Below are 13,141 nucleotides of genomic sequence, written 5' to 3'. Positions count from 1 at the left end.
GTCAGAGGATCTACTCAAGTGCCTGAAAATTCTGAACCTAAAGAGGCACCTGCAAAAAGAGTCACAACTTCCAAACCCAAGAAAGTTCCCACTGGAGAAACTATGAAGTTTACCATTGAATCAGAAGATGAAGCTGCTGCTCATGATAAGAAGAAGAAGAGAGCCAAAACCACTACTGCCCAGGTTCTTGGAAAACCCTCAATGAGGAGAGACTCTAAATAGGGAAGAAGAGGTTGCTGCACCAGCACCCAAGGCACAAAAGCTTATGGGTGATGCTATTAGATCAGGGGCTGCAACATCAAAGCCCAAGGAAGCACCCAAAGCTGCCCCCAAGGCCAAGCTTGCACCAAAGAGGAATACCAGGAGTATTCCAGCTGCTGAGAAGAACAAGGCCCAGTGCCTGAAGTTGCTGATGAGGAAGATGAAGAAGGACAAGTTCTGAGGAAGCTCAAGCCCAAGATACCAAACCACAATGATGCCCATCCTTTGGCTGAGGACATGAAGATCAGAAGAGACTCAGGGTTGAGGCTATGGAGGATGACAGACACCAGAGCCACATCATCTGCACCAGCTACATCTCCTGCAGCTCCAGTGCAACCAGCTCCAGCACCAACTCCTCCAGCTCCCTCTACTTCAACTGAAGCCTTCGTTCTTGGAGTTATCCGGACACCACCACCTGAAGATCAAGCCTGAGAGTCGATCTAGCACTATGCATTTTCTATGATCTTTTGGTAACTTGTTGCCAAAGGGGGAGAAAAATGTATAGATCATAGGCTTCGAGAGAGAGAGAGAGAGTTGCTTTTGTTCTCTCTTGCTTTGGTGGTTAAACTTGTTTGCTTTTGATTGCTTGAGATACTATGCTATTTTTGTGAGACATTGATGATCATGTGTTTGATCATAAGCTACACTTATGCATGTTTGATGATATTATATTACCTATCCTTATGTGATCATTCACTTTACTTGGTGATGAGTGCATGTATTTAATCTTTATCATTTTGAGCGCTCCACCAAGATGTATGTGACATGGAAGAGTAACCCATGAGCCTAATTCCTTGTGCATTTGCAGTCCGAAGCAAATCCTAAACTATGCACAAATTTAGGGGGAGCTCTTGATTATCACATACTTCTCAAAGCGACTATGTTTTTCAATCTTATTATCATTTCTCAAAGCTTTGATCTATATGTTGTCATCAATTACCAAAAAGGGGGAGATTGAAAGTGCAACTATCCCTAGGTGGTTTTGGTAATTCATAACAACATATAGCTCATTGAGCTAATGCTATTCCAAGACTATTATTTCAGGAAAGCTCAATCAATGGCATGGCATGGATGATGAAATTGGATCCCTCAAAATACTAATGACAAAGGATTGGCTCAAGCTCAAAAGCTCAAGACTCTTCATTTTATATTTTAGTGATCCAAGATCACATTGAGTCTATAGGAAAAGCCAATACTATCAAGGAGGGATGAGGTGTTGCTTAATGAGCCTCTTGCTTCATGTGCTTGGTGATATGCTCCAAAAACCCTCAGCTACTTTCTCACATCCACAAATGACCTAAACCTAAAGCCAAAATCGGTCACACCGATTCTTTCTATCCGGCGCCACCGAATTCTAATGTGATAGCCACTGCCACAAACCCTAGGCATATTGGTCCCACCGATAGGGATCTCGGTCTCACCGAGATGGGATTGTAATCTCTCTGTTTCCCTTCGTAACGTTTCGGTCTAACCGAAGTGAGCGATCGGTCCCACCGAGATTGCAATGTAAACTCTATGTTTCCCTTTTGTAACATTTCGGTCTCACCGAAAAGAGCAAATCGGTCCCACCGAGTTTACCTGACCAACTCTCTGGAAAGCTTATTACCAAAATCGGTCTCACCGAGTTTGTGTAATCGGTCTTACCGAGATTACATTATGCCCTAACCCTAATCGAATCGGTCTTACCGAGTTGCATGTCAGTCCCACCGAAAATCCTAACGGTCACTAGGTTTACTAAATCGGTCCGACCGAGTCTGTTGAATCGGTCCCACCGAGTTTGGTAAATTGTGTGTAACGGTTAGATTTTGTGTGGAGGCTATATATACCCCTCCACCTCCTCTTCATTCATGGAGAGAGCCATCAGAAAAAACCTACACTTCCAACTTACGATTTCTGAGAGAGAACTACCTACTCATGTGTTGAGGCCAAGATATTCCATTCCTACCATATGAATCTTGATCTCTAGCCTTCCCCAAGTTGCTTTCCACTCAAATCTTCTTTCCACCAGATCCAAATCCTATGAGAGAGAGTTGAGTGTTGGGGAGACTATCATTTGAAGCACAAGAGCAAGGAGTTCATCATCAACGCACCATTTGTTACTTCTTGGAGAGTGGTGTCTCCTAGATTGGCTAGGTGTCACTTGGGAGCCTCCGACAAGATTGTGGAGTTGAACCAAGGAGTTTGTAAGGGCAAGGAGATCGCCTACTTCATGAAGATCTACTGCTAGTGAGGCAAGTCCTTCGTGGGCGACGGCCATGGTGGGATAGACAAGGTTTCTTCTTCGTGGACCCTTCGTGGGTGGAGCCCTCCGTGGACTCGCGCAACCGTTACCCTTCGTGGTTTGAAGTCTCCATCAACGTGGATGTACGATAGCACCACCTATCGGAACCACGCCAAAAACATCCGTGTCTCCAATTGCGTTTGAATCCTCCAAACCCTTCCCTTTACTTTCTTGCAAGTTGCATGCTTTAATTTCCGCTGCCTATATACTCTCTGCATGCTTGCTTGAATTGTGGGATGATTGCTTGACTTGTCCTAAGATTGCTAAAATCTGCCAAACGCTAAAATTGCGAAAAGGTTAAGTTTTTAATTGGTCAAGTAGTCTAATCACCCCCCCCCCCTCTAGACATACTTCAAGGTCCTACAATGTGATATGGTCAAGACATGATGTGATATACATTGTTGTATGAGATGATCATGTTTTGTAAAAGTTATCGGCAACTGGCAGGAGCCTTATAGTTGTCGCTTTATTGTATGAAATACAAACGCCATGTAATTGCTTTAATTTATCACTAAGCGGTAGCGATAGTCATAGAAGCAATAGTTGGCGAGACGATAATGATGCTACAATGGATATCAAGGTGTCAAGCCGGTGATGATGGAGATCATGATGGTGCTTTGGTAATGGAGATCAAAAGCACAATAGGATGATGACCATATCATGTCACATATTTTGGTTGCATGTGATGTTTATCTTTATGCATCTTATTTTGCTTAGTATGGCGGTAGCATTATAAGATGATCCCTTACTAAAATTTCAAGGTATAAGTGTTCTCCCCGAGTATGAACCGTTGCGAAAGTTCTTCTGCTGAGACACCATGTGATGATCTGGTGTGATAGGCTCTACGTTCAAATACAATGGGTGCAAGCCAGTTTTGCACATGCCGAATACTCGGGTTAAACTTGACGAGCCTAGCATATATAGATATGGCCTCGGAAAATAGAGACCGAAAGGTCGAACGTGAATCATATAGTGGATATGATCAACATAGAGATGGTCACCATTGATGACTACTCCATATCACGTGATGATCGGACATGGTTTAGTTGATTTGGATCATGAATCGTTTATATGACTTGAGGGATGTCAATCTAAGTTGGAGTTCTTAAGTAATATGATTAATTGAACTTTAATTTGTCGTGAACTTAGTCCTGATAGTATGTGCAAATTATGTTATAGATCAATAGCTCGCGTTGTAGCTCCCTTATGTTTTTGATATGTTCCTAGAGAAAACTAAGTTGAAAGATGAAAGTAGCAATGATGTGGACTGGGTCCATGATCTGAGAATTATCCTCATTACTGCATAGAAGAATTATGTCCTTGATGCATCGCTAGGTGACAAACCTATTGCAGGAGCAGATGCAGACGTTATGAACATTTGGCTAGCTCAATATGATGACTACTTGATAGTTTAGTGCACCATGCTTTACGGCTTAGAACCGGGACTTCAAAAACGTTTTGAATGCCACGGAGCATATGAGACGTTCCAACAGCTGAAATTGGTATTTCAGACTCATGCCCGTGTCGAGAGGTATGAGACCTCTGGCAAGTACTTCACCTAAAAGATGGAGGAGAATAGCTCAGCTAGCGAGCATGTGCTCAGAATGTACTACAATCGCTTGAATCAAGTGGGAGTTAATCTTCCAGATAAGATAGTGATTGACAGAGTTCTCTAGTCACCATCACCAAGTTACTGGAACTTTGTGATGAACTATAATGTGCAAGGGATGACGAAAGTGATTCTCGAGCTCTTCGTGATGCTGAAATCGACGAAGGTAGAAATCAAGAAAAAGCATCAAGCGTTGATGATTAAACAAGACCACTAGTTTCAAGAAAAGGGCAAAGGGGAAGAAAGGGAACTTCAAGAAGAATGGCAAGCAAGTTGTCACTCCCGTGAAGAATCTCAAAGTTGGACCTAAGCCTAAAACTGAGTGCTTCTACTGCAAAGGAAATGGTCACTGGAAGCGGAACTACCCCAAATATTTGGCGGATAAGAAGAATGGCAAAGTGAACAAAGGTATATTTGATATACATGTTATTGATGTGTACCTTACTAGTTCTCGTAGTAGCCCCTGGGTATTTGATACCTGTTTGGTTGCTAAGATTAGTAACTCGAAACAAGAGTTGCGGAATAAATAGAGACTAGTTGAGGGTGAAGTGACAATGTGTGTTGGAAGTGGTTCCAAGATTGATATGATCATCATCACACACTCCCTATACTTTCGGGATTAGTGTTGAACCTAAATAAATGTTATTTGGTGTGCGTTGAGCATGAATATGATTAGATCATGTTTGTTGCAATACAGTTATTCATTTAAGATAGAGAATAATGTTTTATTTACATGAATAAAACCTTCTATGGTCATACACCCAATGTTAATGGTTTATTGAATCTCGATCGTAGTGATACACATATTCATAAGATTGATGCCAAAAGATGCAAAAATTGATAATGACAGTGCAACATACTTGTGGCACTGCCGTTTAGGTCATATTGGTGTAAATCGCATGAAGAAACTCCATGTTGATGGGCTTTTGGAATCACTTGATTATGAATCATTTGATACTTGCAAACCATGCCTCATGGGCAAGATGACTAAAACTCCGTCCTCCGGAACAATGGAACGAGCTAATGACTTATTGGAAATAATACATACCGATGTATGCGGTCCGATGAGTGTTGAGGCTCCTGGCGGGTATCGTTATTTTTTGACCTCCACAGATGACTTGAGCAGATATGGGTATATCTACTTAATGAAACACAAGTCTGAAACATTTGAAAAGTTCAAAGAATTGCAGAGTGAAGTGGAGAATCATCGTAACAAGAAAATAAAGTTTCTACGATCTGATCGTGGAGGTGAATATTTGAGTTACGAGTTTGGCCTTCATTTAAAACAACGTGGAATAGTTTCACAGCTCACGCCACCTGGAACACCACAACATAATGGTGTGTCCGAATGTCGTAACCGCACTTTATTAGATATGGTGCGATCTATGATGTCTCTTACCGATTTACCACTATCGTTTTGAGGTTATGTATTAGAGACAGCTGCATTCACGTTAAACAGGGCACCATCAAAATCCGTTGAGACGACACCGTATGAACTGTGGTTTGGCAACAAACCTAAGCTATCGTTTCTTAAAGTTTGGGGATGCGATGCTTATGTCAAAAGGCTTTAGCCTGATAAGCTCGAACCCAAATCGGAGAAGTGCCTCTTCATAGGATACCCAAAGGAAACAATTGGGTACACCTTCTACCACAAGTCCGAAGGCAAGATCTTTGTTGCTAAGAACGGAACCTTTCTAGAGAAGGAGTTTCTCTCGAAAGAAGTCAGTGGGAGGAAAGTATAACTTGATGAGGTAATTGTACCTACTCTCAATTTGGAAAGTAGATCATCCAAGAAATCTGTTCCTGTGATGCCTACACCAACTGGAGAGGAAGCTAATGATAAAGATCATCAAACTTCAGATCAAGTTGCTACAGAACCTCGTAGGTCAAACAGAGCACGATCCGCACCAGAGTGGTACGGTAATCTTGTTTGGAAGTCATGTTACTTGACCATGACGAACCTACGAACTATGAAGAAGCTATGATGAGCCCAGATTCCGATAAATGGCTTGAGGCCATGAAATCTGAGATAGGATCCATGTATGAGAAAAAGTGTGGACTTTGGTGGATTTGCCCGATGATCGGCGACCCATAGAGAATAAATGGATCTTCAAGAAGATGACTAACGCTGATGGTAATGTTACTTAGTGGCGGAGCCAGCTAGCTCAAGGAGCCGGGGCAGAGTCTTTACACAGCCATAGTGCCCAGCATTTGCCCTAGTAATTAGTAATACTAATCATGGTTTCTTTGTATTGTTTAGTGAAGGATGGCCCGGAGCAGCCCGGGCAGCTGCCCCAGGTCGCCGGGAGCTAGCTCCGCCACTGATGTTAATGTCTATAAAGCTCGACTTGTCGCAAAAGGTTTTCGACAAGTTCAATGAGTTGACTACGATGAGACTTTCTCACCCGTAGCGATGCTTAAGTCTGTCTGAATCATGTTAGAAATTGCCGCATTTTATGATTATGAAATCTGGCAAATGGATGTCAAAATTGTATTCCTTAATGGATTTCTTAAAGAAGAGTTGTATATAATGCAACTAGAAGGTTTTGTCGATCCTAAAGGAACTAACAAAGTGTGCAAGCTCCAGCGGTCCATTTATGGACTGGTGCAAGCATCTCGGAGTTGGAATATACGTTTTGATGAGGTGATCAAAGCATATGGTTTTATACAGACTTTCAGAGAGGCCTGTATTTACAAGAAAGTGTGTGGGAGCTCTGTAGCATTTCTAATATTATATGTGGATGACATATTCTTGATTGGAAATGATATAGAATTTCTGGATAGCATAAAAGGATACTTGGATAAGAGTTTTTCAATGAAAGACCTCGGTGAAGCTACTAGATACTTGAATAAGAGTTTTTCAATGAAAGACCTCTGAATTGGACTAGGGGAGGGGCCCCCCCTTTCCTTCTCCCTCTCTCTCTGTTCCCCCTTTTCCCCCTCCGGAAAGGAAGGGGGGGTCCGAATTGGACTGGGAGTCCTAGTAGGACTCCCCCCCCCTTGGGGGCGCACCCTGGCCGGCCCTCTCCCCTCCCCCTCCTTTATATACGGGGGCAGGAGAGCACCCTAAAGCACACCAATTGTCTTAGCCGTGTGCGGTGCCCCCTCCACCGTTTACTTCTCCGGTCATATTGTCGTAGTGCTTAGGCGAAGTCCTGTGTGGATCACATCACCATCATCGTCACCATGTCGTCGTGCTGACGGAACTCATCTCCTTCGTACCTCTACGAGATCAAGAGTTCGAGGGACGTCATCGAGCTGAACGTGTGCAGAACTCGAAGGTGTCGTACGTTCGGTACTTGATCGGTTGATTCGAGAAGACGTTCGACTACATCAACCGCGTTAAGTTAACGCTTCCGCTTTCGGTCTACGAGGGTATGTGGACACACTCTCCCCCTCTCGTTGCTATGCATCTCCTATATAGATCTTGCGTGAGCATAGGAAATTTTTGAAATTGCATGCTACGTTTCCCAACAGATTCTGACTCAAACTACTGCTCATTTTAGGTTAAATTAGCTCGTTCGAGCTTTAGTTTAGCTCAAAGTAAGTGTTTATCTAGTTCAATTATGAATTATGATGGGGTGTTATGAACTACTATGCATAGTTATGCATTATATGGTCATAATCTAATTTCAAATTTGAGTTCGAAATGAAATGTTTGTGCACAATTTGGAGCTGAGTTAAATTTGTGTGTTTGGCTAGTTTCACGGATTTTTAACTCCTCACATTTGAGGACTTAAGCTTTGAGGTGTAATCTTTTGATGGTTCAGTTAGAAATGCCCTTGGTACTCAATTCATAGCATCACTACCTGAGCAGAGCGCATAATACTATTACTTCGTCCAAAAAAACTTGCCTTAGATTTATCTAGATAGAGATGTATCTAACACTAAAATATGTGTGGATACATTAGTATCTAACAAATGCAAGACAAGCTTTTTGGGACGGAGGGAGTATGTACTATGTTCTGACATTTCCTGTTGCTAATATAAAAGGAGCCGAGAAATGGAACCATCAGCTGCAATTTTCACAAAATCACTTCTCATTTGGCTCCAAGAAAGAAAAAGAAACTTCTCCTTGTAGCAGCAAAACAGATGGGAGTTTGCTCACCACTTCTCTTCACGATTTTGAGAAGAGCCCGAAGTGATTATCTATGTATTGCCTCTTGAAATTCTACGTGTAGCAGAGCCCACATTATCAAATAAAAGAGCTCATAGCATCGTATGTTACAGTGTTTGTAGGATTGCTGTCTGTACATTGATGAAGCTGGGAGACTTTGTACTCTCCATCCCGACATATTTCCGAAAGAGGAGGAACAGCATAAGACCCCAGCACTCCTTGGATTATAACTTTGTAGGTCGCTTCGGTGAAGTGTAAACCGTCCCATGAGACGTACTTCGATGGGTCAGGGCAGACGAAAGATCCAGGGTTTCCACATAGTACTGACAGAGAACAGTTATGTGGGGCATCGCTTCCGCAGCATGAGTTCAATGGGACAGTGAAACCTGCAGTAGCATTGTTCTTTGATTAGTCCAAACAATTATGAAGGAACAACAAAGAGGTGTAGAGACACAGAGTAGGATAGTTTCTTGCATTGCTATGTATGCTGCTACTCTATGTTGTTGCATCTGCTGTGTCAGTGGAGGGGGCAAAGAGCTTCAGTGAGCTTGTTACAAGTTGTAATACCTACAAATGTGCAGCCGTGCTTCCCAGGACACATGGAGCTAAAAGGTTGGTTTGACTGATTTATGTGGATATGATGAACATGCTCAGGCTCAGATTTTGAATGAACTACCGGGTATTAGAATTAAGATGATTAGAAAACACCTTAAGATAATATTTGCAAGTCTGTGGTAGGGGAGACAATACAGGGTTGATTTAGATCTCTGCTTGTAGGGATGCAGAATGGGCTTCGTCATCAGGATCATAATTATCATCCAAGGACAAACGATGGAACATCAAATAGGTAAATGCACCTTATTGTCTGCCTAAGGTAAAACAAGGACCGACTCTTCTTGTGTCGTGCATAAGATATGCATTCATATGCAAGACTCACTAGTCGACAACACAACGCAGAAGGATATACTACTTAGTAACCATTTAGCTATTGTTGTTTCTTCATATATTGTCCACCTGCCCCAGTTTAGCTTAAGGTAACAGAGTTACAAAACATGTTTATCTAAAGACTATTAACTGTGGGTTCACAGATTCCTTTGGCTAGAAACATGCTTTGTCAGAGTAAGCAAGATTGTGTATCACTGAATGCCAATACAGGCACTATGGCCATTTAATAATCATGGTTTTGATATAACTAGCATACAGTCATATCCAATGAAATGTATCTTGCCTATAATGCTATTATCAATAGCTTTCACTAAGGTTGATGAACTGTAGTTAAGTATTGGAAATGAGCTTTTGAAGGCTTGTGTAACAGTGTAAGTCAACTAAGCCCTGTTTGACAACATAATCTCAAATAACCTTAACACCAATTAGTTCTATGTTTTGTTACTACTATTACTTAAGAGGCAGGACTCACCAAACTGCAGTGGGGCACGGTATATGTTCAGTGTAGCACCATAATAATCAGCATAAATGACAGATACATCTGGGTGAAGATTCCTAAGTTTCTCTAGCTCCTCCTGGAGCAAACGATTGTGGTACTCGGTAAATTCATTTAGCCACTTAATGCACCCTATTTCTTCATTATAGTAATCCTTCTCTTCACTTGGAAGTATTGCGAGATACAATGGGACACACCCTATCGGGAAATTTCCAGGAACAACGAATTTCTTCGCGCCAAGAATTATAAGCTCCTGCGAAACAAATTGTGAGTGCACATACATACAGGCTCCCAGTAAGACCTCACTGAAAAGGCACATGCATCTACATACCGTGATAGCTAAGCTTATGGCACCAACAACCTGAGGAACAAGCTCGCGTAGCTCAGCAAGAGATTTCCCCCTGACCATTAGATGGTTGTAATCATTCCCGCCGACCTCTCCAACAAGGAAAAGTGATTTTGACATGATATCACTGTGTTCTGCACAGAAGTACAATTTTAGTGGACTTTACAATTTGGAATTTCCTCGTAAATGGCATTACAGTGTTACACTATGAAACTGAACAAGAGAAAATAATAATCATGATTTAAGCAAGAATTCATTTGGTAATTTCAGACATGGGGCAAATTAGAATTCCAGTATCAACTTGGCAGTATGTTTTATGCGTCTTTATCACACATGTAATTTGCAGTCACTCACGAAAATAGTAAACTATGTTCACTTTGTAAAGTTACTACACATTTTGTAACATGGCATATGCTGATTACTAAAACAGTCACTCGTGAAAACAGTCAAATGTGTTGACTTTGTAAAGTTACTATGCATTTTGTAACAAGGTGTATGCTGATTAAAACACCCACGACCTCATCAGAAGGCTCAAACTAGTCAATTGTGGCACCATTTATTGGTTGAAATTTCGCTCTCATGAGTTAACTAAAACAGTGTAAGGACTATCAGTTGTAACACAGGCACCTTTCAGATTTCGACTAATTGCAGCAATATAAACATTCAGGGCAGTGATTGGCCAGCCAGGATGGTTTCCAGCATGTGTACCACTGTTTGACTTCTCAATCGCTCCGCAAGTTGAGATCACTTGTTTTCTATTCATTCCTATATCTTTAAGCAGGTAATGGTTGCACACAGAGATGAAGCATAACAGAAATTCAGAAGATTTATATATACCAGACTCTGTGGAGGCAATGGACGGAAGCAGTCTTTTGAACCACTGCATTTGCTCATCAAGGGAGTGTGGCGTCCATGTAGGCTCCACACCAAGCTCTCGGAAGAACGAGTTGTTGAGCGCAGTCGCACCGCCAACCGCAAAATTGGCGCCATTCAGGAAGTCACCACCGCCAAGGTAGGGTGGCACGAAAGGCATCCCGAATGCTTCAGCTGGTCATAACAAGGAGGCCAGCACATGTCAGAAAACAAATTGAGGAAAGTTGGTAAGATGCGAAAACATCAAGGAGCCCCCAAAAGGTAAATGAAAACAAAAGCACCGGAAGTCCAACATGGAAGGGTTGACCACGTGATGATGTGAATGCCAATACACAGGTGGTTGGAGCGGCCAATTGTATATCTTCTGAAGGAGATGATGCCATTGATGGTCTAGTGGTTGGGGAGAACTGGGGCAGGTAAGCAACTTTTGGGGATACAACTTGTGTAAGGTTGCTATTTGCATTTAATTTTGGGTATTGTAACCTCTTTACAACCCACAACTTCATTTTCGCATTACTAAAAGATGGAAGGCATGCTACTTGCAAACTCTCCAAACTGCAACCGGAAATACAGTTTGAAGAAATACCAGTTATTTAATTTGCAACCTTTGCAGTTGCACACATGTCCCTGTTGGCGTCAGGCAAGTAGCAGGGAATGGGCGTATTATAGTCTCAGCAGAGCACGCACGCTTACCGCGGCCCCTGAAAAGAAACGATGATGAATCCCTTGCTTGAAGAGAAATCAAGAGCGTAGCGCGATTCTCCCCGCCACCACACAGCGGATGTTCAGGAAGGTGAACTAATCACTTCTGTCGCCGTTGAGTAAAATCCACACATATACGCATGAAAAAGCTAGGGAAATTTTGGCATGGTCAATCCCTAAAAACCAATAGTATCTCTTTGAAGCAATGAAGTAGAGGATCCCAGTCCAGTTCCAGCAGCGGGCGACATGAAACTATAGAGCGATACGACGGAACCAAGTAAAAGAAAAAACACTATGAGTGTATGTGTTTGTCTGTGTTTGTTGTTTTTACCGAAGAAATCGAGGAGGTTGCGGCCGTCGGAGTAGCGGCCGGAGGGGCGGCCGAAGAAGGTCTGGCCGTACGGGAGGCTCCGCGCGGGGTCCGGGAAGTCGTCCGGCACGGAGAGCAGGAAGTTGCCCGTGTCCGTGAGCGAGTCCCCAAAGCTGAATATCCTGTCGAAGCACACCCCTCCGGCCGCCGGCACCGGCATCGCCACCACCGCCGCCACGACGCCGGCGACGAGTGCGGAGGCGGCGAGCCGCGCCGCCTGAGCCGCAAATGCCATGGGCGGCCCGAAGGAGCACAGCCCCCGATTCGTCGCCGGAGAAGGCTATGGATTTGTACCAGGAGGGAGGAGGGGAAGGAAGTTTGGCCGTTGACGTAGGGGACAGGAGGCGAGGGGGATGCGTGGTCGCAGTTTTAAAGGGGATCCCGTTCCACTTGCTTGCTCATTGCTCCTTTTCCCTTTTTACTTACGAGTTCCTAACTTATTTTTGCGACCCTGTATTTTGGGCTTCCGGCCCAGCTGTCCTTTCGGCTCGGTTACGTGGCTGGCGGTGGTTGGGCGGTTCGGCCGAAGCGCTGAGGCTGGTCGTAATGATAGTATCATAGCTGGTATCATGCATGCCAACTAGACTATTTTGCTGAGTGGCATAGAATTAAATGAAGAAAGAAAGTGTTAAGTATCATATCATGATACCGTATCATGTTAAATGATATGCTACTATGTGTCATGCATGGCAATAAATAAGGTTACCTATGATATTAGTATATGATACTTTGCATTATGGAGGTAGTATCATACCTTAGTATCATGTGTATGATACTAAGGTATGATACTACCCATTACAAGCAGCCTAACTGGCCTGGCCTCCATGGTTGGGGTTTTCCGCCTCCCTTGGCCTCATGGCGTTTCCTGCCGTGCCTCGCCGTCGTTTTACGCATTTATTCGATCGATGGTAAAGACACGGCTCGCGGTCGCGGTCACGCTCCATCCATGACGCTCTCAGTTTTGTTTTGTTACTAGCAAGCATCAAATCGACTCGGTTCCTAAAGTACGAAGCGACATTTTCCTGTCGGCCAAACTGTCCAGTGTCACCAAGGAGGTCTTACGCTTACGTATGCTTTGCCTGTCTACGCTCCTGGCTAGGCGTCTGACCCACACAGACAAATGCGCATCTTTCATCTTTAG

The 13,141-nt window shown here is 43.2% G+C and overlaps 1 protein-coding gene across 1 annotated transcript; it reads right to left on the bottom strand.

Moving 5' to 3' along the window:
- Nucleotides 1-8,136: 8,136 nt before the first annotated feature.
- LOC123070109 (GDSL esterase/lipase At2g27360) lies at nucleotides 8,137-12,373 on the bottom strand. Its single transcript, XM_044493132.1, has 5 exons — nucleotides 11,962-12,373; nucleotides 10,893-11,102; nucleotides 10,041-10,189; nucleotides 9,686-9,962; nucleotides 8,137-8,654 (listed from the first exon to the last, which is right to left on the bottom strand). The coding sequence occupies exons 1-5, from the start codon at nucleotides 12,233-12,235 to the stop codon at nucleotides 8,347-8,349; spliced, it is 1,218 nt and encodes a 405-aa protein (XP_044349067.1). The 5' UTR covers nucleotides 12,236-12,373; the 3' UTR covers nucleotides 8,137-8,346.
- Nucleotides 12,374-13,141: the final 768 nt, after the last annotated feature.

The sequence above is a fragment of the Triticum aestivum genome, chromosome 3B, assembly GCF_018294505.1.
Source record: "Triticum aestivum cultivar Chinese Spring chromosome 3B, IWGSC CS RefSeq v2.1, whole genome shotgun sequence".
Taxonomy (NCBI): Eukaryota; Viridiplantae; Streptophyta; class Magnoliopsida; order Poales; family Poaceae; genus Triticum; species Triticum aestivum.
Note: the sequence above shows the minus strand (reverse complement) of the source record. Positions and strands in the feature narration are given on the sequence as shown.

Coding starts and splice junctions, on each gene's coding strand:
- LOC123070109 (XM_044493132.1), bottom strand. CDS start 12,235: ATGGCATTTGCGGCTCAGGCGGCGCGGCTCGCCGCCTCCGCACTCGTC. Junction 11,103..11,961: donor CAACCTCCTCGATTTCTTCG/GTAAAAACAACA, acceptor TGTTATGACCAG/CTGAAGCATTCGGGATGCCT. Junction 9,963..10,040: donor CCATAAGCTTAGCTATCACG/GTATGTAGATGC, acceptor TTTGTTTCGCAG/GAGCTTATAATTCTTGGCGC.